General features: G+C 50.5%; 1 protein-coding gene across 2 annotated transcripts; it reads right to left on the bottom strand.

The window, feature by feature from the left end:
• Positions 1–664: 664 nt before the first annotated feature.
• SMG9 (SMG9 nonsense mediated mRNA decay factor) lies at positions 665–25,129 on the bottom strand. Of its 2 annotated transcripts, none has more exons than XM_023190507.1 (14): positions 24,753–25,129; positions 20,729–20,884; positions 18,106–18,180; positions 17,762–18,026; positions 17,571–17,668; positions 14,915–15,027; positions 9,917–10,028; positions 7,621–7,716; positions 7,096–7,181; positions 3,923–4,029; positions 3,143–3,250; positions 2,837–2,965; positions 2,371–2,515; positions 665–1,191 (listed from the first exon to the last, which is right to left on the bottom strand). In XM_023190507.1, the coding sequence occupies exons 2-14, from the start codon at positions 20,876–20,878 to the stop codon at positions 1,113–1,115; spliced, it is 1,563 nt and encodes a 520-aa protein (XP_023046275.1). In that variant the 5' UTR covers positions 20,879–20,884; positions 24,753–25,129; the 3' UTR covers positions 665–1,112. The 2 variants fall into 2 exon arrangements, with proteins under 2 accessions (XP_023046275.1, XP_023046276.1); XM_023190508.1 differs by having other exon boundaries at positions 17,762–18,017.
• Positions 25,130–25,419: the final 290 nt, after the last annotated feature.

The following is a 25,419-nucleotide window of genomic DNA, read 5'->3' as shown; positions in this document are numbered from 1 at the left end:
ATTGTATTTTTTTTTTTTGTTTTGAGATGGAGTCTCGCTCTGTTGCCCAACCTGGAGTGTGCAGTGGCGTGATCTTGGCTCAGTGCAACCTCTGCCTCCCGGCCTCAAGCAGTCCTCAAGTAGCTAGGATTACAGGCGTGCACCACCACGCCCAGCTAATTTTTTTTGTATTTTTAGTAGAGACGGGGTTTCACCATGTTGGCCAGGCTGGTCTCAAACTCCTGACCTCAAGTGATCTGCCTGCCTTGGCCTCCCAAAGTGCTAGGATTACAGGAATGAGCCACCGTGCCCGGCCAGGCATTGTATTCAACTGGGCATTTAACCCAAAGGCAGGCAACTGTCTTTAAGTGAGAACAGAAGACACCAGGGTAGTTGCTGCACTCAGCTGCACAGTGTATTCTCTCATCCAAAACATACACAGGGGAGGCTTGATGCCACCCCCAGAAACAGAATAACCCCTTCTAGGGACTTCCTTCTTAGCAGGGACTGGTCTCCATCTGTTCCCCACAACTCTCTGACCCACAGTGAATGTGGCCCTGAGGAAAGCTTGTTCGGGGTCCAACGGGTAGTCAGGGGATGATCTGTCCACAAGGGCTGGGCGTCCAATTTGTCCTGCTTCCCAGAGCTGCATGTCGGGTAGAGGAGTAAGTGGAACACAAGAACAGCTGGCACGACTGTGTTTATTTGAACCACCAGATCTGCTCCAATAAAGAGCCCTCCAGACCCTGCCTCACCTTACAGGGAAGGGCTTAGAGTCAGGGAAGAGGGAGCTGTTGCTCCTGTCCCTGAAAAAGGAGGTCAAGATGGAGCCAGGGCTTCCTGGTGCCCATTCAGACTCCTCCCACTGCTTGTCCCTGTGGAGGACGTAGGATGGGCCGCCCCATCTCAGGTTGGGGCGGGGGAAATCGCTCACAGTCACCCCCTGAACAGCCCCCAACTGAGGGTGGGGAACCTGGCCCTGGACACCTCATGTCTCTGGGCCGGGAAGCCACGATCCCTCATCCATCAGGCCTGTTGCTGCTCTCCACCCCGGTGGGGGACGGACGTTTGTGCTCCCTCGCCGTCCACTGGGGACCCAGGAGGTCCCCTGCGTGACATTCGTCTCCTTGGCCTCAGGCCAGCAGGCGGCTGTACTCTGCCAAAGCAGAGGACTTTTTCACCCCATCCCAGATCCGGGCAGCATAGTGGAACCTGTGAGAGGAGGTCAACAGTCGGGGCTGCCTGGCCAGGGCTCCCAGAGCCCAGCACCAACCCTGGACAGGTGGGGAAACTGAGACCCCTTTTCTGACCTGAGATGTGACTCTGAACCTCTTGGAGCCCAATCTCCTCAACAGGGATACAGGGAGGATCCTGCCAGTGATGGGAGGTGGCCCCACTTTTCTTAGCTCACCCAGGTTAAGCGAAGCTGAAGGTTCCAGGGCTTGGACTAAGACCTCAAGTCTCTACCACCTAGACCTCTCCCCTCCACACAGTGCTGGCTTTGTGGGTAAGGGTTCAGTTTCCACCTCCCTCCAGAGTCTTACGACACGGAAAACACCTGACAGCAGCTGCACAACCCACAATCTTCCCCCCTCCCCTCTGGGTCCTGGTTTAGACCAACGGCAGGAGCAGAGCTGGGACGCAAAGCTCTGCCCCATCTCTGCCCCACAAGCCCTGAGGGGCTTTCCTGCTGCTTTGTCTGCACTCCTGACCCCTTCCAGGCACAGCCCACTGCAGATGTGGGAGCCAAGGTAGAGAGGCTGCACCCAGTCAAGCTATTTAGCTTTCCAATTTTTCTCTTTGAAGTAAGATGAGGGAGATCTGGACTCATATGCTGAGGGGCTCTGGACAAAGAAGTCATGTAAAGTAGGGGCCACAGAGGTAGGGCAGGGCCAAGTGAAAGCAGGGCGAGAAAGCCACAGGCAGGAACCAAGGCAAATGCAGAAGCGTGGACAATGAGACCCTGATGGCTTTCTGGTTCCCATCTCCTGAAGGGCCCTGTTTTCTGTGATCAGGTCCCTGGAATAAATCTTCCTTAAGCTAAATCCGGTCACTGGTCCTACTCCTAGCAATCAAATGACTCCTAGCCACAGATGTGTGGCCTTGCTATGTAACACTTTTCTCTGAGCCTAAATTTCCCCACCAGGAAAACTGGTGACAAGGACCTACATGATGCTGGCTGATGAGGAGGATTCAAAGTCACACAAAACAGCATGTTGCTGCGTGGGTGAGATGCTTACAAGACAGTAGCAATCATCACTGTTCCAGAAAAGGAACCTGAGATCTGGAGAGGAGGGGCTTCATGAGGTCATGCCGATCTAAGAGATGCCCCCTTCTCTCTACACCAGGGTGGGGTGCCTCAAATTGACCCCCTCTGCAAAGAGCTCTTACCAGTTCTTCTCGGTGAGGATTGTGTGTGACAGCTGTGGCCGGGCCATGGACATCACTTGGCTCCGGAGCTTGCTTACCAAGGACTGGAAACTGGGGTGGCCGCGATACCCAGGCAGCAGGGAGAAGAGTGGGCTGGAACTAGGCCCTGGAAAGTTGGGGCAGGGAGGATAAGAGGGATAGACTGCCAGGGTCTTTCTCCCAGGTAACAGCATCCTGGGCTTCAACGAGCACCTGAGAGTTGAGCCCCGGCAGAGCTCTTCCTGTACTTTCATGACTCGGAAACACACTCCTCATAAAGGGTCCACGCACCCCGGGAACGAACCAGGGTCTTCTCTCAGACCAGGTAGGCTCCACACTGCTCCCAAACCAGGGCAACCCATGTTGCCTCCTAGACCAGGGGGTGCTGGGTCTCTCTCCGATTAGGATAGAACTTGTCTCTCCATGAACCCGTTGAGGGTAACTGTACCTGCTCTTGGTGGGTTTTCACTCTCTGCTTCACTGTCCATGAAGGGTACCAGGAATAAGTTGACCTCAGAGTCCAGGAAGTCAGGTGGAAGCCCCGGGAAGACATTGCATTGTAACATGGACAGAGTCCCTGGAGGAGAAAATGCTTCAGCCTTCAGGTACCATGTTGTGGGTTTCGGGGGGTGGGAATCATTGACAGTCAAGGCAGGATCAGGAGACTAGTCTGGGGGTAGAGACTGACCCACGGGGCTGGATCAGGAATCAGGAGGCTGCTGACTAGCTTGGGGGGTGATCTGGGAACCCTCACCCTTGTAACGCAGGTGGGAGTGGGCCATGAGCTGGTCGATCATCAGATGCATCTGCCGCAGCTTCCGAGGACAGAAGTCCTCTCGGCGAGCTTTGTTCTGCAAGAAGACTGAGGGTGGGAAGAGACGGGCTCTGTGAGGCAGACATGGCTTGGCTTCATGGACTCCCCTTTCTCACCCCAAAGACCTGCTATTACCCCTGAGTTCAGATCACTGTGTAAATATTTATGTAACTTTACTTCACTTCAGCACCAGGCTCTGTGTAGGGCAATGCTAGGGACCCAGAGGTGAGTCAGATCTGGTTTCTGCCCCTAGTCTCTTTGAGGCCCTAGCGAGGGATCATAAAATGAGCTGGGTCTTTGCAGAAGAGTGGAGCGGAGAAAGCATGAAACAGGCAAAGGAACGGCATGTGCAAAGGCTGGAGGAGGGAGAACAGATGGATGGGGCCACTCAGATGAACCCAATCTAATACTCATTTCCTGAGCTGGGAGATTCCAGGGACCCAGAAATAGGCAGACCTGGGGCCTGTCCCATTCCCATCACAGAGCCAGATACAGGCTCAGGGGGTCATGCCCTCAACTGTCAGGGTGGACCAGGGCAGTGGGAACTTGGGAGCAAGGAGCAGCTAATCCTTTTTGACTTCACTCCTCACAACTCTCAAAAGTGCTCCACCCAGAACCCCACTCCTTCTCTGTCTCTCCCTACTTCTCCAGCATGCTCCTGACCTTCAGCCCCTCATTTTTCCTCCTGCCCACCCCTCCAGCCCCCAGAAAGCCTCTCACCCAGGTGGGGGTAGTACTCGGTGCCTTCATCGGAGCCTGATGAGCTGCTGGACTCGTGGCTGGGGGATGGGGTGGAGGGCTTCACCATCTCTGCTGTCTGCAGGAACCTTGGGGTTTGGGGTGAGTGGCTGTTGCTCTTGCACTTGCACCCCAGGTCCCACAGCCTGGGACAGGGGCTTCCTTTGAGATTCTGATGAAAGCTACAGCCATGCTCAGAAAAATACCATAAACACACTATGTTTCTCACAATTTCAGAGAATTCAGAGATAATCCTCTCGGATACCAATCCATGGACTTACATCAACTGTATTCTTTATGAGTTTACCCTATTTTTTTTTTTTTAAAGATGATTTTTTAGAGCAGTTTTAGGTTCACAGCAAAACTGAGCAGAAAGCAGGTAGAATTCCCACACACCCCCTGCACATGCACAGCCTCCCCGACTATCAACATCTCATCCTGAATGGTCATTTGTCAAGACTCACAAAGCTGCACTGACACATCATTATCACCCAAAATCCGTGTTTCCATCAGGGATCACTCTTGGTGCTGTATATTCTACTGGTCTGGACAAATGTCTAATGGTGTGTGTCTGCCATTACAGCATCACAAAGAGTAGTTTCACTGCCCTAAAAATCCTTTATACTCTCCCGATTCATCCCTCCCTCCCTCCAATCCCTGATCTTTTCACTGTCTCCATAGTTCTGCCTTATCCAGACTGTATAGCTGGAATTACAAGTATACAGCGTTTTCAGATTGGTTTCACTTAGTCTGCATCTAATGATCCTCTATGTCTTTTCATAGTTAGATAGCTCATTTCTTTTTAGTGCTGAACAGTATTCCATTGTCTAGATGTGCCACTGATTATTTATCCATTCAATTTACTGAAAGACATCTTGGTTGTTTCCAAGTTTTGGCAATTATGGATACAGCTGCTATAAATATCTGTGTGGCTGGGCATGGTGGCTCACACCTGTCATCTCAGCACTTTGGGGGGCTGAGGCGGGCAGACCACCTGAAGTCAGGAGTTCGAGACCAGCCTGGCCAACATCGTGAAACCGTGTCTCTACTAAAAATACAAAAATTAGCCAGGCATGGTGACACACACCCATAGTCCCAGCTATTTGGGAGGCTGAGGCAGAAGTGCTTGAACCTGGGAGGCAGAGGTTGCAGTAAGCCGAGATTGTGCCACTGTACTCCAGCCTGGGTGACAGAGCGAGACTCCATCTCAAAAAAAAAAAAAAAAAAAAATGTGTGTAGGTTTTTGAGTGGATATAAATTTGCAGTTTGTTATTTTAAAATAATTGTCTCAAATAGGTAAGAGTACACAAACCTGTTTTCTAAGGTAAAGGATATTGGGATCTGCTAAAATACGGGGACATTCTCCTCACACACAAACACATCTACAATCTCAAGGGGCTCCCCTACTCTGAGAAGCCCACCTGTAGACAAGAGCTTAAAAACAAGGCTCTGCCATGTGCCAGCCTGAGCCAATACCTCTGCCAGAACGTAAGCTTCCCAAGGAGTTTTCTCTCTTTTATCTGTTTTGCTCACACCTGTGTCCCTAGTGCCCAGAACAGTGCCTGGCACATCTAGATGTGAATGAATCCCAGATGGTGGTAGGAATGGGTGTTTCAGAATGAAATCACAGCTTGACCGCATTAGATCCAGTCAAAACAACCAACTCCCTAGCAAGCGTTTTTTGCTGTTGGCCAGGCTCTCAGCTCATCCCTGTCACCAGGGTTACTAATACAAACACTAAGTTCTCTTTATCAACCACTTACTATGTAACAAGGACTGTGCTGAATGCTTTAAATTCCTTAACTCACTGAATCTGCACAACATAATTCTGCTGATGAGGAACTGAGGAGGGAAGAGACACATGCCCAGTAAGCTAGGATTCGAAGGCACTGCCTAGCTCCGAAGGAATCTGCTTCCTAATTTTATCTCTCCCCTCCCTGTAAGCTCCTGTCCCTTCCTTGTGCCTGGTCCCTGTGCCCAAAGTTGCTCCCCCCAACACCTCCCAGTGGTCTCCTGGGGCCTGAAGCCAGGAAGAGCCTTTGTGGCCATAGGTTCTCAGCCAGTCTCTTCTGGGGGCATTTCTGGAACCTGTGGTTGCTTCAGTCAAGACTCCTGCCAGGTCCTGCCTCCCTTTCTTTTTCTGCCTGCCTGAATACCAACAGGATGGCACACAAACCCGAAGGACATGAACAGCAAAACTCCATAGACCAGACAAGTCAGCTCCTCATGCTACTTATTCAGCAAATTTGTGGTAAATACTGTGTGCCAGGCACTGTGTGAGATGCTGGGGACCTTGCCCTCCTGGGGCTTACATTCGAATGGGGAAGAAAGATCACGATGAAAGCTACAGTATCCTATTAAGGAGAGGTAAATGCAATGAAGGAAAACACAGAAGGCAGGGAGAGTAACAGGGGGTGCTGTGTGAGATGGTCAGGGAAGGCCTGAAGTTGACTCGAATGGCACGAGGGAGAGTCTGAGATCTGCGAGAAGGGTATTTCCCACTGAGGGAGGCGGAATGCAGAGGTCCTGGGCTGCAGGAAGAATAGCCACAAAGCCCTGTGGCTTTAATAAGCGGTGGCTCACGCCTGTAATCCTAGCACTTTGGGAGGCCGAGGAGGGCAGATTACCTGAGGTCAGGAGTTCAAAACCAGCCTAGCCAACACGGCTAGGCTGCAAAAATTAGCTGGGCGTGGTGGTGGGTGCCTGTAATTCCAGCTACTCGAGAGGCTGAGGCAGGAGAATAGTTTGAACCCAGGAGACAGACGTTGCAGTGAGCCAAGATCACGCCACTGCACTCCAGCCTGGGTGACAGAGCGAGACTCCGTCTCAATAAATAAGTAAACAAATAAATAAATAAATAAAAATAAAGGGAGTGAGGGGAGGCAGTGAGAGAAGTCAGCAAGGTGACCAGAGGGCGCAGGACTTTGTAAGCCACGCACAGGCAGACTTTGGATTTATTCTGGTAGATATGTAACGTCAGTGAAGGGGTGTGTGTATGCGCACAGTGCTTTGAGGTTAGATGGCGGTGATTTGCTCCAACTTAAATTTTAAAAGGATCCTTCTGGCTGCTGTCCCTTGAGGCAGTGCCTCAGTCTCCGGGCCTTTGTCTCCTGCCTTGTTCCTCCTCTCCACCCCCCAACCCCTCAGCTCCTCACCTGTAGAGACTGAGGTCTGTGAACCAGTCCTGGACGACAATCACCACGTGGCAGACCGTGAAAAGGAAGGCAGCAATCTGGAGTGACTGAGGGCGGGCAGGAAGGAAGGGAGGTGAGGACCTCTTTTGTTTGGACTAATCAGAAGTCCCTGATCCCAGGACTCAGCTCAGGAGGCAGCAGGGCAAGGAGCCTTCAAGCAGCTACTGTGTGCCCAGCACTGTGATGGCACTTCTCTCACAGGCCATCCCTAACTCAGGAAAGGTGGGAATTATCACCCCCATTTTACACAGGCAGATGCTGAGGCTTCAAAGGGGTTGGGGTGGGAAATGACTTGCCTGAGAGGCAGAGCCAGGAGTTGAGCCGGTTCTGACTCTCAGTGCAGTCCTCTTCCTACAGCCCTTGGGGCAGCCAGGGCTCTTATGAAGCAGAAACTAAGTGGACCGCCCATACCCAGCTCTTCAGATCCTGGGAGGATGGGGGTTGGGATGTAAAACCTCAGTCCTGGGCCTGGCTTGGCTCCCTCACCTGCATCTCAACGTAAGTGTGGGGAAGGTTGTACTCTGGAGGCAGTTTGCGGTCATTATTGATGAGATGGTCTAGGATAGAAGGGCTCAGGATGGGCTGCAGCAAGGAAGAGAACAGAATGTCAGGGAAAGGGCTGCTCACAGACACCCAAGTTTCACACGCTCAAGGCAAATACATCGCCTATCTCAGGACAAAACAAGGTCAGAAACAAAGGCAGGCAATTTCTCATTAGAACAGTAAGGGGAAGTTAAAGAAAAAACTCAAAGCTGATACACGTTTCCAACTCCTTTACAAATCACTGCTGCTCTCAAGCATTTCATGCCCAAAAAGAAATCGCTTTCTGCTAATGAATTTTTAATGTTTACTCAAATGAGTCATGTCCCTTAAAGACTCATTTTGTTGTCAGTTGTTTCAGACCCTTTCAAAACTTCGCTAAGATAATTACTTAGGTGAAAAAAAATGATTAGTGTGAAAACTGGTGAGAATTTTAAACACTGCATCAGTACGTACAAGAATCAGTGGTGAGCTCACCAGACTTTTTTTTCTTAAAGGAACATTCAATCAAAAAACTTTAAGAGCTAAATTAAATTGGCCTGATAGGCTACTGGCTTCTTGCTGCAGTGAAATTCTTTTAGAAAGGGGCTTTCACAACTGCTCGCTTTCTCGAACATCAAACACTGAGCAGTGCTCTATTCTGTCTTGTTTTGTTAACTTCTGTCCTCCTCTTCACAGGTCTCTTGACTCAGACCACAGCTGGTTTGGTTTGTCTCTAGGTCTCCATGGCCCCTGCACACAAGGCTCACATCACATTTGTAGATTTTCCACTCTGTGTCATCAATGCCACAGTGATCTTCAGAACTCTGTTCCACCAACTATGAGTGCCAACTAAGGGCTAGGCCCTGTGCCCCAGCTCTCACCCTCAGAGCCAGGGCTCTGCTCTGAAGAGCTTCAGGCAGGCAGGGACTGGGAATAGACACAGTGGCAAATCACATGCTGTGGTGGGAGGTGCATATGGGCAACAGTGGAAGGGGAGGGCTTCTGAGAGGAGGCCACACCCCAGTGGAATCTTGAGGAAGAAGGAGGCATCAGCCAGGCAAAAACGCAAGGTGAGAGATTATTATACTGATACTGGTATTAATCACTAAGAGTGTTTAGCACCTAACTCCTGTTGGGTGCTGTCATTGTGACTTTACTTGCATCAATGCACTGAAACCTCACAAACCTCCTATGAGGTAGGCAATATTGTTTTTCCCACTTAAGAGAACTGAGGAATGAAAATAAATAGCTTGACAAGGTCACACAATTCGTTGGTAGTTTCAGGTAAAAACAGGATATGCAAAGTTCAGAGAAGAGAGAGATCAGTGTGTGTGTGCTTGGGGTTTGGGGGCTCCTCCAGAGGCGAGGACAGGCAGTCTGAGGGAGTCAAGCCATACCCTCCGAATGCCAGCTTAAGGAATCTGGACTCTGCCTGAGAACAGAGGAGAAGCTGAGGAAAACTGCCAGGTAAACGCATGACCAGTCAGTTCTAATGACAGTGACGAGCCTGAGCACTAATCTTGTGCCAGGTCCCGGCCAAGCCCTTTGCCTGGACTGTTCCACTGAATCCTTGAAACTCCTAAGAGGCTGAGTACAGTTATCATCCCTACTTATAAAGAGCTGGGTTTTTTTTTTTTTTTTTTGAGACGGAGTCTCGCTGTGTCGCCCAGGCTGGAGTGCAGTGGCCGATCTCAGCTCACTGCAAGCTCCGCCTCCCGGGTTCATGCCATTCTCCTGCCTCAGCCTCCCGAGTAGCTGGGACTACAGGCGCCCGCCACCTCGCCCAGCTAGTTTTTTGTATTTTTTTAGTAGAGACGGGGTTTCACCAGGTTAGCCAGGATGGTCTCGATCTCCTGACCTCGTGATCCGCCCGTCTCGGCCTCCCAAAGTGCTGGGATTACAGGTTTGAGCTACCGCGCCCGGCCTAGAGCTGTGGTTTAAGGGAGTTTAAAACTTAAAGTCACCCAGCTGGTAAGAATTAACAGGCAGGATCAGAACATATATTCTCCAGGGCCCACACTTTTCAGCACTACACTAGAAGATCCTTTATGCTACTGTGTAGAAGGCGAATGAGATGGGGGCAAAACTGACAACAGACTAAGGGCCAAGAAAAGACACAACTTGCCCCAGGGCACCCAGCATGTCCATGGCTTGACTGGAAGCACACGGAATCCACACAGGGTTCTGGCTTAATCACATTCCAGGAAGAGGCTCAATGCAGGATGTGGCAGGGTGGGGCAAAGGCAGGTGGGGCTGGCACCTGGGTGTCCAGGAAAACAATCCGTTCTTGGGTAATAAAGAAGTCGATGCCACTGGTCTGGTTGCCCCCTCGTTCCTTCATTTCAGCGCTCTGGGCCCGGAAAACATAAGCCCTGTGGAGAGGAGCAGGCAGGGGTACGTGAGAGCTCTGGTTCTCAGCCTTGGAGGCATCCGAAGTGTAACCCTGTGAGCTGAGCATGTGAGCCGTGGTACCCTGCCTGTTCCCTAAGCTTTCCATCTGCCTGTTCCCTAAGCTTTCCACCCATGTCAGGGGGTGGGAGGCAGGGGCAGTGCATGTTTTGAAGCACACTTCACTCCTACCCATAATGAGATCCATTAGTTCAACTGATGAAGCCAGTACACTGAGGTGTTGAAGGGCAGAGACTCTGCCAGTCTGCCAGGATTCAGATCCCAGCTCTCCCTCTTCCTGGCTATGTGGCTTTAGGTACATTCCTTAACCTTTTTCCATTCGTTTCCTCATCTGTAAATGGGGATAACCACATGATCAAAACTCTGTGTATTACTGTGAGGTCGGTATGTGTAAAGCCCTTAGAATGGTGCCTGATACATAGTGATATATACTTTCAGCTATTAATTACCAAATAAACCTGCTAGATCCCAGGCACTGGAGAGAGAGCATTGAGTGTCCTCCACTCCTACAGTGAGGGAGTTCTGGTCTTGCTCCCAGCATCTTCCCCGTCAGGTGAGTCTCCCTCACTTCTACGTGTGCTGGGTGCTGGGAATATGAGGGCAAAGAAGGAAGAGCTGGGGCCGGGCGCGGTGGCTCACACCTGTAATCCCGGCACTTTGGGAGGCCAAGGCGGGCAGATCACAAGGTTAGGAGATTGAGACCATACTTGGCTAACATGGTGAAACCCTGTCTCTACTAAAAACACAAAAAATTAGCCGGGCATGGTGGCAGGCATCTGTAGTCCCAGCTACTCGGGAGGCTGAGGCAGAAGAATGGCGTGAACCCGGGAGGTGGAACTTGCAGCGAGCCGAGATCGCGCCACTGCACTCCAGCCTGGGCGACAGAGCAAGACTCCGTCTCAAAAAAAAAAAAAAAAAAAAAAGGCAGAGGCAGAGCTGGGCCTTGCCCTAAACCACTAAGTTCAACTTGGTGACTCTGTCACTTGGGCAAAGCGATTTTATCTTTTGAAATCTGTAAAATCAGGGTAATAGTACCTACCTCTCAAAGGGTAATTTCTATCTCCCCCCAAGATACATAATCTGTTGTCTGACACACAGCAGGCATCCTTCCACTTTACAAACACTTTACGGAAAACCTCTTATTTGCCAGATACCAGAATATAGCAGTGAACAAAAACGACTAAGTTGGCTTCAGTGGAGCTTCTGGTCTAGTTTACAAATTACCAGAAATCAGTAACTGTGGGTGTTAGAAAGAAGAGGCGTGCAGTGCTCCAAGTGCAGATCACTTAGTTGCTGGAGCCAGGAAGGGCTGCCCTGGAGAGGGAAATGACAATGCTGAGGCTGAGAGAGAAAGAGGGAGTTAATTGGCGCTGGGTGGGGGATGGACGCAGAGGAAGGCTGTGTCGGCAGAAGGTAGGTGGTTTGTTGTACCAGCACTCAAAGACCAGCATGGCAAGAGCAGAAAGATGGTGTGTGTGGGAGGGGAGGGAGCAAGAGGCTACAGACCCTTGTGGGGCGTGGTAAGGCTTTGGCCTATGAGCCTGGAGAAGCTGCTGGAGAGATCTAAGTAGAGCAGTGACAGGATCCAATTGTGGTTGGAAAGGTCCCCCTTGCTGCTATGTGGCGAGGACCGTAGGGTGGAAAAAGTGGAGACAGGCTTACAAGGCCCAGTGCCATAGTGCCTCCCTCTGCCTCTCTGGCCTTATCTCCTACCCCTCCCCTTCCAAGGCTGCCATGCTCTTCTGCACACACTCTGGGCAAGCTCCCACTTTAGAGGCATTGATTGTGCCAGTCCCCCTCATTGGAATGTTCCTCCAAGCATGCTTCTTCTCAAACGTTCCCCTTAGGAAGGCCTTCCCTCACCATCGTATTTAAAACTACAAACTAGTCTGGGCAACACAGCAACACCTCATCTCTACAAAAAATAAAAAAAATTATTAATGGCGTGGTGGCTCATGTCTGCAATCCCAGCGCTTTGGGAGGCCAAGGCAGGAGGATCACTTGAGGTCAGGAGTTCAAGACCAGCCTGGCCAACATGGTGAAACTCTGTCTCTATTAAAAACACAAAAATTAGCTGGATGCGGTAGTGCATGCCTGTAATCCCAGCTACGCGGGAGGCTGAGGCAGGAGAACTGCTTGAACCTGGGAGATGGAGGTTTTAGTGGGCCGAGATTGAGCCACTGCACTCCAGCCTGGGTGACAGAGCAACACTTGTCTCAAAAATAAAAAATATATAAATTAGCCAGGCATGGTGGTACACAAATGTAGTCCCAGCTACTCAGAAGGCTGACGTGAAAGGATCACGTGAGCCCAGTCTGGGCAACACAGTGAGATCCTGTCTCTACAAAAAATTAAAAAATTAGTTGGGCATGGTGGTGCATACCTGTGGTCCCAGCTACTCATATGGTCGAGGTGGGAGGATTGCTTGGGCCCAGGAGTTCAAGGCTGCAGTGAAGCCATGATCACGCCACTACACTCCAGCCTGGGTGACAGAGCAAGACCCTCATCTCTTAAAAAATAGTAATAATTTTTAAAACCTGTAACCTAGGCCCAACATCACCTCCCTATAACCCTTTCCCATTCTGTTACATTCTAATGTGCCAAATGGTGTGTTTATTTTGTTTACTATCTCCCCTATTAAAACATAAGCCCCATGAGGGCAGATTTTTTCCAGTTTTGTATACCGTTGTATCCCCAGCACCTGGAACAGTGCCTGGCACAGAGTAAGCAATTAATACAGTACTTGTCAAACTGAGTTAAATCACGCAGACCAGATAGAAAACTCTTGGCATCCTCCATGTAAGATATTAATGGCTTGGACTAAGGAGGTGGGAGTGAAGGAGGGAAGAAACAGATGAATTAGAAAGAGAATTAGGAGGAAGGCCAGGCGCGGTGGCTCACACCTGTAATCCCAACACTTTGGGAGGCCGAGGTGGGCAGATCACCTGTCAGGAGTTCGAGACCAGCCTGGTAAACATGGCAAAACCCCATCTCTATTAAGAACATAAAAATTAGCCGGGCATGGTAGTCGCAGCTACTCAGGAGGCTGAGGCACAAGAATCGGTTGAACCCAGGAGATGGAGATTGTGTTAAGACGAAATTGTGCCACTGTGCTCCACCCTGGGCGACAGAGCGAGACTGTCTTCAAAAAAAAAGAAGAGAGAGAGAGAGAGAGAATTAGGAGGCCAAACCTAGACCCGATGAAAAGAGTTGATACTAAAGTCTACCACACCACAGGCTGACGTGGCTCAAAAAGACAAGCTGGGCGACAGGATTCTCTCTACCTCAGGAATCTGAACTGAGAGCCATGGGGAAAATCTGCTAGTTGGGGTGAAAAGCTGAAACGGAAAGAATGTTATCTAAGACCTCGAGCTGTTCCAAAGTGGAGCCAAACTGAGTCATGAGTGAGCAGAGAACAGCAAGGAGAGAGGCAGAGGAAACTCACAGCTCCAGCTCTATGGGATGTGTATTCACACAACAGTGGTCTTCACCTTTTCTAGACCTCCATCAGCCCACTCTGAGATCTGGTGCAAACTAGGGACCTTTTCCCTAGAAGAAAAGCCTGACTGCAAATGTGTGTAAAATTCTGCATATGGCTAGGGGTGGTGGCTCACACCTGTAACCCCAGCACTTTGAGAGGACAAAGCGAGAGGACTGCTTGACTCCAAGAGTTTGAGACCAGTCTGGGCAACACAGGAAGATGCCATCTCTACCAAAAAAGTTAAAACCTAGCTGGTGTGGTGGCATGCCTCTGTAGTCCCAGCTACTTGGGAGGCTGAGGTGGGAAGATCACTTGAGCCTGGGAGGTAGAGGATGCAGTGAGCTATGATCATGCCATTGCACTTGAGCCTGGGTGAAAGAACAGGACCATGTCTCAAAAATAAATAAATGAAATTCTGCATATCCTGTTAAGGGGTTAATGGACTCAACGCTCATCCATGGAGGCCAGGGTAGTATCGCCTGCTTTACAAAAAACAGATCCCTGTATTTTTAGGTAACTTCAATGTGTCTCTGTTCTTTATCACCCCAGTGGCTACCATCCATTCTCATTCCCCATTTTGATTCTTCCTTAATGAGATGTTTGTCTCCCCCATTCCCAAATTCCTACCTTTTTCCTTTTCCTTCTCTGCCCCCAGTTTTGGGACCTGGTTCTTAAGCTCTCCCTTCCCCAGTACCTGCTCCTGTGCCCTTATGCTTTATCTTCATAATCACATTCCATCCTCACTCAAGAATGTTGTTCAGGCCAGAGAATCCTCATGTGTGATCCTCCCCAGCCTAGAGAAGCAGAGCCATTTTGCCACGGTGACGCAGTAGGACTGAGGCTGGTACAGAAATCACTCTCTGTCTCCAGATCTCTTTCCCCACCCTATTTCTCAGCTCGTATCAGCTACCATCCTGTGAGTACTTGCTCTGTGCCAGGTATTCATTAACTTTTGCCTTCTTGATCTTACTTTATCCTCCAAAAATCTACTTGGACAAGGGATACTGGAAATGAAGTGACCTGCCCAAGGTTAACCAGTTATGGAGCAGGGCTGAGCCTGAGGTGGGCCCAAATCCAAAACTTTAACAACTACATCATCCCACTTCCTGTCTATGGCCTGTACCATTTTCTGGGGCCAGGTAAGAAGGGAGGGAGGGCGGGAGGGAGGAACAGGATTGGATGCCTTGGAGCTACATAGATTTAGTCCAGCCCATTATCATCCTCATCTCATGAAGACACTGAGGCCTAGGGAAGAAAAGCAACTTTCCAAAGTCCTTTGGTAACACCACTTACAACACCCGAGCCCACCTTGCCCCTACCCCTGGTGGGTGCCCACCTCCCTCCTGTACCCTACTGATAGCCCCTCACCTCTGGTCCTCCTCTGGAGTGTTGGCTGACAACAACGACATCACCATGGACTTGCCTGTCCCTTGGAGCCCCAGGACACCAACCACCAACACATCAGTCTGATCCAACAGGTACTGTGGGAAAATACAGAAATAAGACTCTGACAAGTCTGTCAGTTGCTGGAGCTGGAATCAGAGGGGGGACTCCAGAGACCCTTGTGGCTCCCCCATCTGCCTTATCACATAGGAAGAGAAACTCCTATGGTCGCAACCCCTTCAACTAGACATAGGGAGTCTGTTCCGTGTCATGGTAGCATTATGTCAAATGTTCTAGACACCAAGAACAGTGTCTGTGAGAACTCTGAAGTAGAAAAGAGTCTAGCATGGTCAAGAAGCTAAAAGGAAGTCAGCGTGGCTGGACACAGTGGGAAAAAGGGAAATCTGATCTTGGAGAAGTGAAAGTGAGTCACAGGAGCAGAAGGGCAGGTTGGAGAAGATAGGACTCGGCGACTGAGGGCTACTGGCACAGATTCCTGGGAAACCTGGGAAAGCACATGAAAGGGAGTGGTGTGCAAACAGGAGCCACCCAGGCTCTCGTCTGTGTGTTTTTTTGTTTTGTTTTACATTCATATGCTGTTGTCTGTGGGATTTAAGAGCCCCTCTGGAAATTACTGAGACCAACCCTGGGCCACCAGCTGCTGACTTTCACCACCAGGGGGTGTAAGAGACACTCCTCAAGGAAAAAGCTACCTCCTGAACTGTGGCTGCTGCTCCTTAGAATTACCTTAAAATTGTTTTGTTTTTCAAAAGCGAATCCTACAGGCCAGGTGTGGTGGCCCATGCCTATAATCCCAGCACTTTAGGAGGCCAAGGCAGGAGGATTGCTTGAGGCCAGGAGTTCAAGACCAGCCTGGCCGACATGGTGAAACCCCGTCTCTACCAAAAATACAAAAACTGGCTGGGTGCAGTGGCTCACACCTGTAATCCCAGGACTTTGGGAGGCCAAGGCAGGCGGATCACCTGAGGTTGTGAGTTCGAGACCATCCTGACCAATATGGAGAACACCCATCTCTACTAAAAATACAAAACTAGTTGGATGTGATGGTACATGCCTGTAATTCCAGCTACTTGGGAGGCTGAGGCAGGAGAATTGCTTGAACCCGGGAGGCACAGGATGCAGTGAGCTGAGATCGTACCACTGCACTGCAGCCTGGGCAACAAGAGTGAAATTCTGTCTCAAAAAAACAAAAAAAAAAAACAACTATGTGTGTGTGGTGTCGCACACTTGTGGTCCCAGCTACCTGGGAGGCTGAGGCTGGAGAACTGCTTGAACCTGGGAGGTGGAGGTTGCAGCGAGCCGAGATGGTGCCACTGCACTCCCGCCTAGGCAACAGAGCGAGACCGTCTCCTAAATAAATAAAGCAAACCCTGGGCCCAATCAGAATTTAATGTGCTTTAACACATTAAAGCTGAATATCTAGGGATGCCCTGTTCAATCAGTAGGCATTCATCATACATGGCTATTTAAATAAGATTAAACAACATTAAAAATTGTTTGGTTGTACTAGCTACATTTCAAGTGCTCTAAAGCCACATCTGGAAATAGTGGCTACCATGCCGCACGGATAGTTCAAATATATATGATCTTCATCACTCCAGAAAGTTTTCCTTAATAGCGCTGAAGGGTAGGGCTTGGCTCTTTGTTTTGCTTTTTGTTTTTTGAAAGCTCCCCAGTTAATTCCAATGTGAGAGTGGACATAGAAGTGGCAGGGGCAAGGCAATAAATGGACTTGAGGCTCTGCTAATAAGTCCAGGCTGCTGGGTAGCAGAGGTGACACCTCTGGGAGAATCTGAGCAGGTGTGTGACAGGTCTAGGGGAGAAAAAGCAGAAGAGGGGATACAAAGTCTGGGAGACTGGAGGTATGTATGATGATCTAAGAATGTGAGGTCTGAACTTGAGCAGGGGGTGCTGGGATGGATGGGGGGCACTTCGGGGGGGTGACATTCAAAACGGTAAAACTGAGACAGCATGGGTTTCTTGTTCTTTTATTTACTTTTTTTTTTTTAAACAGAGTCTCACTCCTGTTGTCAAGGTTGAAGTGCAATTTCATGATCACAGCTCTCTGCAGCCTTGACCTCCTGGACTCAAGTGATCCTCTTACCTCAGCCTCCTGAGTGGCCTGGATGCCTGCCACCATGCCTGGCTAATTTTTATATTTTTGGTAGAAATGGAGTATTCCTATATTGCCCAGGCTGGTCTTGAACTCCTAGGCTCAGGCCATTCTCCCACCTTGGCCTCCCAAAGGGCTGGGATTACAGGCATGAGCCACAGCAAGGGTTGCAACCAAATAAGAAGGGTACTGGGGCAGGATCAAAGAGATTCCCCTGCTGCGGATGGCACAGGAGATCCCAGGGGTCCTGGGGTGGTAGGGACAGTACCTCTTTACTAATCAGTACCAAAGTAGTTCGGTATTTTACCAACTAGCAAGCACAGCTGAGCTAGCTGAAAAATTCAGTTCTGGTGAGGTGAGAATGTTCTGATTCTACCCCGTCTCACTGCTGTAAGTTGCCTGAAAGCTCTCCAGTCTGGTGTTGCCTACCCAGAGGTGGAGGAAGGGGTGGAGGATCAGAGGATGCAGGACGTGTGGAAGCTCAGGCAGGGAGGGGCCCGTCAGTACCTCAATGGCACTATCACACCAATTCATCTGGTCATCCACCAACTTGATGCTGTGCTTCATGCGCTCTGGGGGCAGCAGTTTGGCCTGGCCCACCACAGCTGGAGATTGGAGAAAGCAGGAGACAGAGAATGCAGTGAGGGTCTGTGAGGAGATGCCAGTTCCCAACCCGGTCCTGCCCAGCCCCAACTCACGGTCCATGGCTGCTGGGGCGGCAGTCCCCATGCCCCGGTTCTGGATCTGGTACACAGGCTGTGTGGGTCTCTGCCCCTCCTTCTCCCCCTTGGGTGGCGCAGGGGCTGCAGGGGGTGGTGGGGCGGTGCCCTCAGGGGTAGAGGCACCTGTCACGGCCACAGGCCCCTTCCCCTCCTCCCGTGGCTTCATGAGGACGATGGGCTTCTCCAGAGGGGCTGGAGCAGGCGGGGCAGCAGGGGCTGTTGGAGGTGGTGGCTGCTTTGACTACAGAGGTAAAAAAGTTTCCGTCAATGGGGGCAATCCCTTCCCTAATGGCTCCCCTCCTCCCTCCTTCTCTGCTCACCCGCTCTGCTGGAGGTTTTGAGAGGATGATGGGGGTTTTCTGCATGACGGAAGTGCTTGTCTCTTCGCTGGCATCCTGTGGTGAGGGAGGGCAGTTACTCAGGAATGGCTCACTGGCTCTCCTGGACATTTCAGATCTTTATGTGCCATGACCTATTCTAAATGCTGAAATACATTAACCACCTTGATCCTACCAACAGCCCTGTGAGATAGTTACTATTATTACCCCCACTTTACAGATGAAGAAAACGAAGCCCAGAAAGGTTAAGCAGATTGCCCAAAGTCACAAAGCCCAGGCAGCCTGGCTGCAAAACCAAATCCTCAAGCATTCTGCTCAGCTGCCTCTGCGAGGCAACAAGCCCAGGTGGAAAGGAACTAGGAGCTAGACAGGTCTGGTCCTGCCTCGTGTTGGCTGTGTGAACTTGAATAAGAAGCCAGTCTCACCACCTTCACTTATGCTTCATTTTCCCATCTGTGAGTGGGTACGGGAATTCCTTCCTCACAGGATTATGAGGAGGATGAAAGGAGAGAGAACTCCTCAAGTGCCTAACGTGGCACCTGACACATGGGAAGTGCTCATATGTGAGAGCTGCTGGTGGCACTTGCTATCCTGATCGCCTCTGCCCTCAGCCCCGCTGCTGCTCTAGCAAAGCTGGCAGGCTGATCCCACGCCTTGACCTCTTCGTGCCTCCCCGACTCACCCTCAGTCTGCTGAAGAGGGGAGAAATCTGAGTCTCAGTCCCGTTCTTTCTCTGGTTCCTTGAGGAACCTCAGGAGAGTCCTGACCCCTCACTGCTTCTGTTTCTTCACCAACATACTGAGGACACTTACTTAAATCCTGCTCACTTCCCTGGCTTATGGTGAAGAACAAACAAAAAGATGATGTGAAAGTGCTTCGAAAAGAAGTTTCAAGGGAAAAACTACAGGAGGAGAGGCTGTGGACTTCCAGGAGGCTAGGAAGGGGGAGATGATACAGGCTGAGTATCCCTTATCTGAGATGCCTGGGACCAGAAGTGCTCTGGATTTGGGATTTTTTGAACTTTGGAATATTTGCATATTTACTGGTTGAGCACCCCAAATCCATCCACTGCAAGGCTCCAATAAACATTTCCCTTAAATGTCATGTTGGTGCTCAAAACGTTTTGAATTTTGGAGCACTTCAGATATTCAATCTGTGCCTGGGATGAGCACTGTGAGGGTGGAGAGAAGACACACAGATATACCCACGTGGCAGAATGTAAAGCACTGGCGCCTGACTAGCACAGAGGAAGCAGGGGAGAGGTGAGGGAGGCATTCAGGATGAGGCCCAATGGGCTGTCACTGATATGGGAGAAAAAAATGGGAAGAGGAAAAATGGCAGAAAGATGCTGAGGTCAGCAGGGGACACAGAGGATGAGAAGCCCATGGGTGTGACAGGAGGCTGCCAGGGCTCAGAAGCACATTTAGAGACAAAGATGAGATTGAGGAGTGGCTTGTTCAGGAATTAAACCTGAAGGTGTGGTGGGGTAACATTCCCCAGGAGGGCATTATGTGGAAGGAAGAGAGACTACGCGTTCTCATTTATGCTGTGGCCCAAGAGAAGGAGCAAGTAAGAGCCCAGCTCACTGTGAATAAACTATTCTTCATGTTTGTACAGTCTGATAGCTCAGAAGCTGGCCTCAATTGTTACCTACTTCCACCCTACCAGACATGTCTGAGGTGGACAAGGCCCTAGAGAAAAAAGCCCAGGGGGCAGGTTCGGGCAGTGAGTCACCTAAGTACAGGAGGGGAGTGAGGCAGGGCCTGGGCACAAGCCAATCCCTCCTGATTCCCAGCCGAGGGCACTCTCTACAGCAGGCAGAGTGATGCTATACGTGAGACTAAGCTGGACCTGGATCTGAGTCCTGGACCCAAAGTTTATTGACTCTGATTTTGGCAAAGTCCCTTCACCTCTGGGGCTCATTTTCCTCATTAGTGAAAATCAGATCTATCATAGAATCTACTTCATGGGGTAGCTGTAAGGGTTCAGGAAGACCCAAAGGATGTGAAGGACTTTGCACACTGCAAGCCCAGTGTAGGCTGCTCAGTAAAAAGAAACAGAAACAGTTGTTGTTATTATGACATGACTCTTTAAAACATGAGCTATGAAACCTCTCAGCTCAAACTCTCCAATGCCAATTTCACTCAGTGAAATACAAAGTTCTTTCCAAGGCCTACCAAGTCCAACATGATCTGGCCCCAGTTAACTGACTTCATCTCCTCTCTCCCTCCTTCCTCACCCATTGCAGCCATCCTGGCCTCCTCTGGCTACTCCTTGAACACGCCAGATATGGGCCACCTCAGGGCCTTTGCGCTTGCTGTTCTGTCTAGAATGCTCTTCATCTCAGATGTTGGCATGGCTTATTCCCTCATGTCCTTAAAGCCTCTGCTAAAAAGTCACCTCTTCAGAGAGACCTTTTCTGACCATGTTATCTAAAACAGTCTCCTTTATCACTCTCCACCTTCTTTATCCATGAGGGCGGTAGGTTTTCTTTACAGATATATCCCCAGCATCTGGATTAGTGCCTGGCACATGGCAGGTGCTCAATAATCATTTGTGGAACCAAATAGATACATGAATGCTGCTCCTGGGTCCAGACACTCACCCGTCTCTCTCTTTCCCATGGTGCAATGTAGTCCCTCTCCCGACCACCAGGCCCAGAGAGATTCTGGGGGCCACCAGAGCCAGGCTCCTTCCACCGTCGCCGCCGCTCTAGCCCATAGAGTCCAGGCTGACTGTGTCCAGACTCAGACATGGTCACCTATGGAGGGAATGAGGGGATTTCAGGATGAAAGAGTCTCTTCCTACTCTACTTGGCATACCCTAGACTATACGAAGTCCCTTCCTTCCTTTTCTTCGGAGATGGAGTCTGTCGCTCAGGCTAGAGTACAGTGGCCTGATCTTGGTTTACTGCAACCTCTGCCTCCCGGGTTCAAGTGATTCTTCTGTCTCAGCCTCCCCAAGTAGCTGGAATTACAGGCACCCACCACCATGCCTGGCTAATTTTTGTATTTTTAGTAGAGACAGAGTTTCACCATGTTGGCCAGGCTGGACTCGAACTCCTGACCTCAGGTGATGCACCTACCTTGGCCTCCCAAAGTGCTGGGATTACAGACGTGAGCCACGGTGCCCAACCAAGGCTCCTCCTTTCTTCTTCTTTTTTTTTGAGACGGAGTTTCGCTCTTGTTGCCCAGGCTGGTGTGCAATGGTGCAGTCTTGGCTCACTGAGCCTCCACCTCACAGATTCAAGCAATTCTCCTGCCTCAGTCTCCTGAGTAGCTGGGATTACAGGTGCCTGCCACCGCACCCGACTAATTTTTTTGTATTTTTAGTAGAGATGGGGTTTCACTATGTTGGCCAGCTGGTCTCGAACTCCTGACCTCAGGCAATCCACCCACCTCAGCCTCCCAAAGGGCTGGAATTACAGGTGTGAACCACCATGCCCAGCCAAGGCCCTTCCTTTCAACAGAGCTCTGGGCCTGTGGTAGCAACTGCAAGCTAGCTCCTAACATCCACTCTCGACTTCTTCCAAAAAAGTAAAACCCTCAGTTCTGAGCTAGGTACATGGCTATCCAGAACAAATTTCTCATCCTTGTTTGCAGTTAGGTGTGGCCATGTGAGTAAGTACTTTCTGGCTATGGTATGACACTAGAAGTGTGGCTTGGCAGCTTCCAGAAACTTCCCTTCACAGACTGTGGCACATGCCTTTTGCCCCTTCCTCCCAGTGACAGGAATGTGAGTGTGGAGGTTGGAGCTCAAGCAGCTATCCTGGGCTGTAAGGCAACTTAATGGAAGGTACAATAAAACAAGATACAAGGTTGGGGGGTTCCACGTTAACCCTGAATTGCCTACTTCAAGAGGCAGTGAAAAACAGATACATACCTATCTCTTACTTGCAGCCAAAACTATTCCTGACTATTAAAATGTTCCAACATAAATAAACTCACCGGGGCAAGTTCACGTAAAAATAGGATATTCTCCTTAACAAAATGCAGCAAGGCATTTGCTTACAAACCAGCAATGTGATCCTCAGTCCAACAGCTACTCTTGATTATCCATTACTAGTGTATGTCATGGTGGGGCTCCAGCACTCAAGGGCCCGTTTTCACCTGGTATCCCACTACATTTCAGTGTCTGTCTGTCTTCCGTTCCTGACGGTCTGCCTTCCCTCCCAATGAATTTCATTTCAAGGTATCCCCCGTGTTTATTCTATTTGACATGTTATATAATGTCTGGCTATCTATGCAACCCACTCTCCACCGTTTTAGTATCTGTTTACAGGTCCTTAGAGAGTTTTCCAGCTGTTCACACATCATTCTAGGGTAGCCTTTGCTACTTAACTGTTTGTAGAACTCAATGGGGCTATCTGCTGAAGCTCAGAGGTCAGGCTGACAAAGTGTGTGGCCTAGGGGCCCAATCTGGTCTGCCTTCTGTTTTTGTAAATAGAAAGTTTTATTGGAACATGGCCACATCCATCAATTTACAAATTGTCTATGGCTGCCTTCTTGATGCAATGGCAAAGCTGAGTAGTTGAGACAGACAATACAGTCTGCAGGGCCTAAAATAATTACTCTCTGGCCTTAACAGAAAGTTTTACTGAATGGCCGAGTATGGTGGTTCACACCTTTGGAAGGCCAAGACAGGAGGACTGCTTGAGCCCAGGAGTTCGAGACCAGCTTGGGCAACAAAGCAAAATCCTGTCTCTATAAAACATTTTAAAAAGAAAAAAATAGCTGGGCATGGTGGCATGCACCTGTAGTCCTGGCTACCTGGGAAGCTGAGGTGGTGGGATTGCTCGAGCCTGGGAGGTCAAGGCTGCCATGATCATGCTGCACCACTGCACTCTAGCCTGGGAAACGAAGCAAGACCCTGTCTCAGACAAAAAAAAAAAGCAGAACCTTGTCTCAAAAAAAAAAGTTTGCTGACCCTTGCTTAGCTTGGAAGTATCTGTTAAATCCCTCCATGAATCCTACCCAGCCCAACCTCATAATGACATAAACAGGTCCCTCTGAGACTCTCCAGAACTGAAGGGTCTGTTTACAAGAGAGAGTCATAATTTTGCTAGCCAGACAAGTGGCTTGTCTAGCTCCTCTCTTACTGTGCTACATGACCTCTCCCCCAGCCACAAGCCAGGTTGAAGACTGCTTTCCTAGACAGAGGAGGACAAGGGCCTGTTTACAGATGCTTAGGGAAAATGACTCATTCAATACCGAAATAACTGCTTACAGTCTCGGATGGAGATTCTCCCCAGAATCTGAGACTCCTCCCTCCCTTGCAATTAAGTGTCTTTACACATTATTCCGAAATCTACCCAGTGCTTAAGTACCTGTCTTCATGTCTCAATTGGGATTCCGCCCAGCCCTAAAGTTTCTGTTTACCCGCCTATGAGGATGCCCTTTCCTATGCAAAGTAAGCGCTCCTATGTGTGTGCTTTTCTTTTTTTTTTTTTTGAGACAGAGTCTTGCTCTTTTGCCCAGGCAGCGCGATCTCAGCTCACTACAGCCTCTGCCTCCGGGGTTCAGGCAATTCTCCTGCCTCAGCCTCCCGAGTAGCTGGGATTACAGGCGCGTACGTACCACCAGACCCGGCTAAGTTTTGCATTTTCAGTAGAGACGGAGTTTCGTCATGTTAGCCAGGCTGGTCTCGAACTCCTGGCCTTAAGTGATTCGCCGGCCTCTACCTCCCAAAGGGATGGGATTCCCCGCCTGAGCCACAGGGCCTGGCCTCCCTGTGCCCTCTATTCTGGGAGCTTCCACAGTATCTGAATGTGGGGAGTTCCTTGGAACTTAAGAGCCCACCTAAGCCAGGTGTGGAGGTTACAGGGAGCCGAGATCGTGCCATTGCACTCCAGCCTGGGCGACAGAGCGAGACTCTGTCTCAAAAAAAAAAAAAAAAAAAAAAAAAAAAGGCCCACCCCACATGCAAGCTGGGGACTTCCAATGCTGTTTCCGGGCTCCTTTGGGGGATTCTCCCCAAACTTAGGAAAGCCGGTCTATTTAAGTGTCTACTGATGGACTTCTAGGGTGACTTCCCGAAAACAATCGAATTTACATATTTTTGATGAGTGTCTCCTCAGTGCTTAGGCATCGCTTCACACACTCCCTTCGGGAATCTCCCAGAACCTCAGTGACTATTCGCAAATATTTGGGGAGACTCTCCCGATTCCTGAGTATGTAAGCCCACTTCGTGGGACACTCCCCACCCCAGAACTGTAGTCGATTTGCACATTTTCCTAAGGACTCCCTAGGATTTAAACTTCTCTCTACGCGGTTCTAGAGGGGGGGCCACCCCGGATTTAGGCATTGATTTACAAAGCTTCCCTCAGGGAACCCAACTCAAGTTTCTCGTTACGCGTTATTGGGGCGGCCTCCCCAGTACTTGACGGGCAATTTGCAGGCTCTACTTGGATCTCGCAGAGCATTAGTTTCTTATTTACACGTTATTTCCGTCCCCCGCCCCCATTCCTGCCAACCCAGTATCGAAATGACGGGCCCCGGACCCCTACTCAGTGCCGCACCCCTGCCGGACAGCCCAGCGACCTTTTAATAGCCAACGCGAGGGCGGGGCCTGCCGGCGCGCCCCGCCCCCTGCCGGTGCGCGAGCCTCGCGCGGACTCGCGGCCCCCTTACCTAAGGCGGCTGCTGATTGGTTCTCGGGGCGCGGCGTGGGCTCTCCCGTGACGGGAGCCGCGTGGGGGCGGCGAGTCTGACCCCAGCCACCAGCCTGTAAATGGCGTCTGGGGGCCAGGAACGTGCGAAAGAGAGAAAGTGGGCACCCCCCACTCCGAAACTGGCCTCAGCGTCCGGGCCCCTAAGGAAAGCTGGCCCGAAGGAGGAAGAGGAGGAGGAGGTAATGCGGCGCCAAGCTGAGATCAGGTCCCTCAGGCTGCTGGTCCTGCGCATGCGCTGAGGGCTGGAAGCGCGAGAACCGAAAGCGCGCGCCGGACGGAGCATGCGTGGATGGAGGCAGTCGACTTCAGCACGCATGCGGGTTCCGGAGGGGGAGGTGGGAGGACGCCGCGGCTCTGACTCAATGCGCGTGCGCGCGATTGGGGCTTGAGGGTGGGGGGATGAGTAGGGAAATGGATACGCCGAGGAGCGGGAGGGGAACCTGGGGTTCGAGTTGTGCCTCTTCGGTGATGTTGGCGGGATGCGGTGGGGTGGGGCGACAGGGAGGAATTTCACTGTTCTGGGCTCAGTGCCAAGAACACATGAATGAATCAGACTTGGCGTGCGTCCTGGAAGACACCCCAGCCTGTGGAGAGACTGCCAGGGCCTCAAATCACTTAGGAAAGGG

This window comes from Piliocolobus tephrosceles, chromosome 21 (assembly GCF_002776525.5).
Source record: "Piliocolobus tephrosceles isolate RC106 chromosome 21, ASM277652v3, whole genome shotgun sequence".
Taxonomy (NCBI): Eukaryota; Metazoa; Chordata; class Mammalia; order Primates; family Cercopithecidae; genus Piliocolobus; species Piliocolobus tephrosceles.
This window is presented reverse-complemented; position numbering and strand designations above follow the sequence as displayed.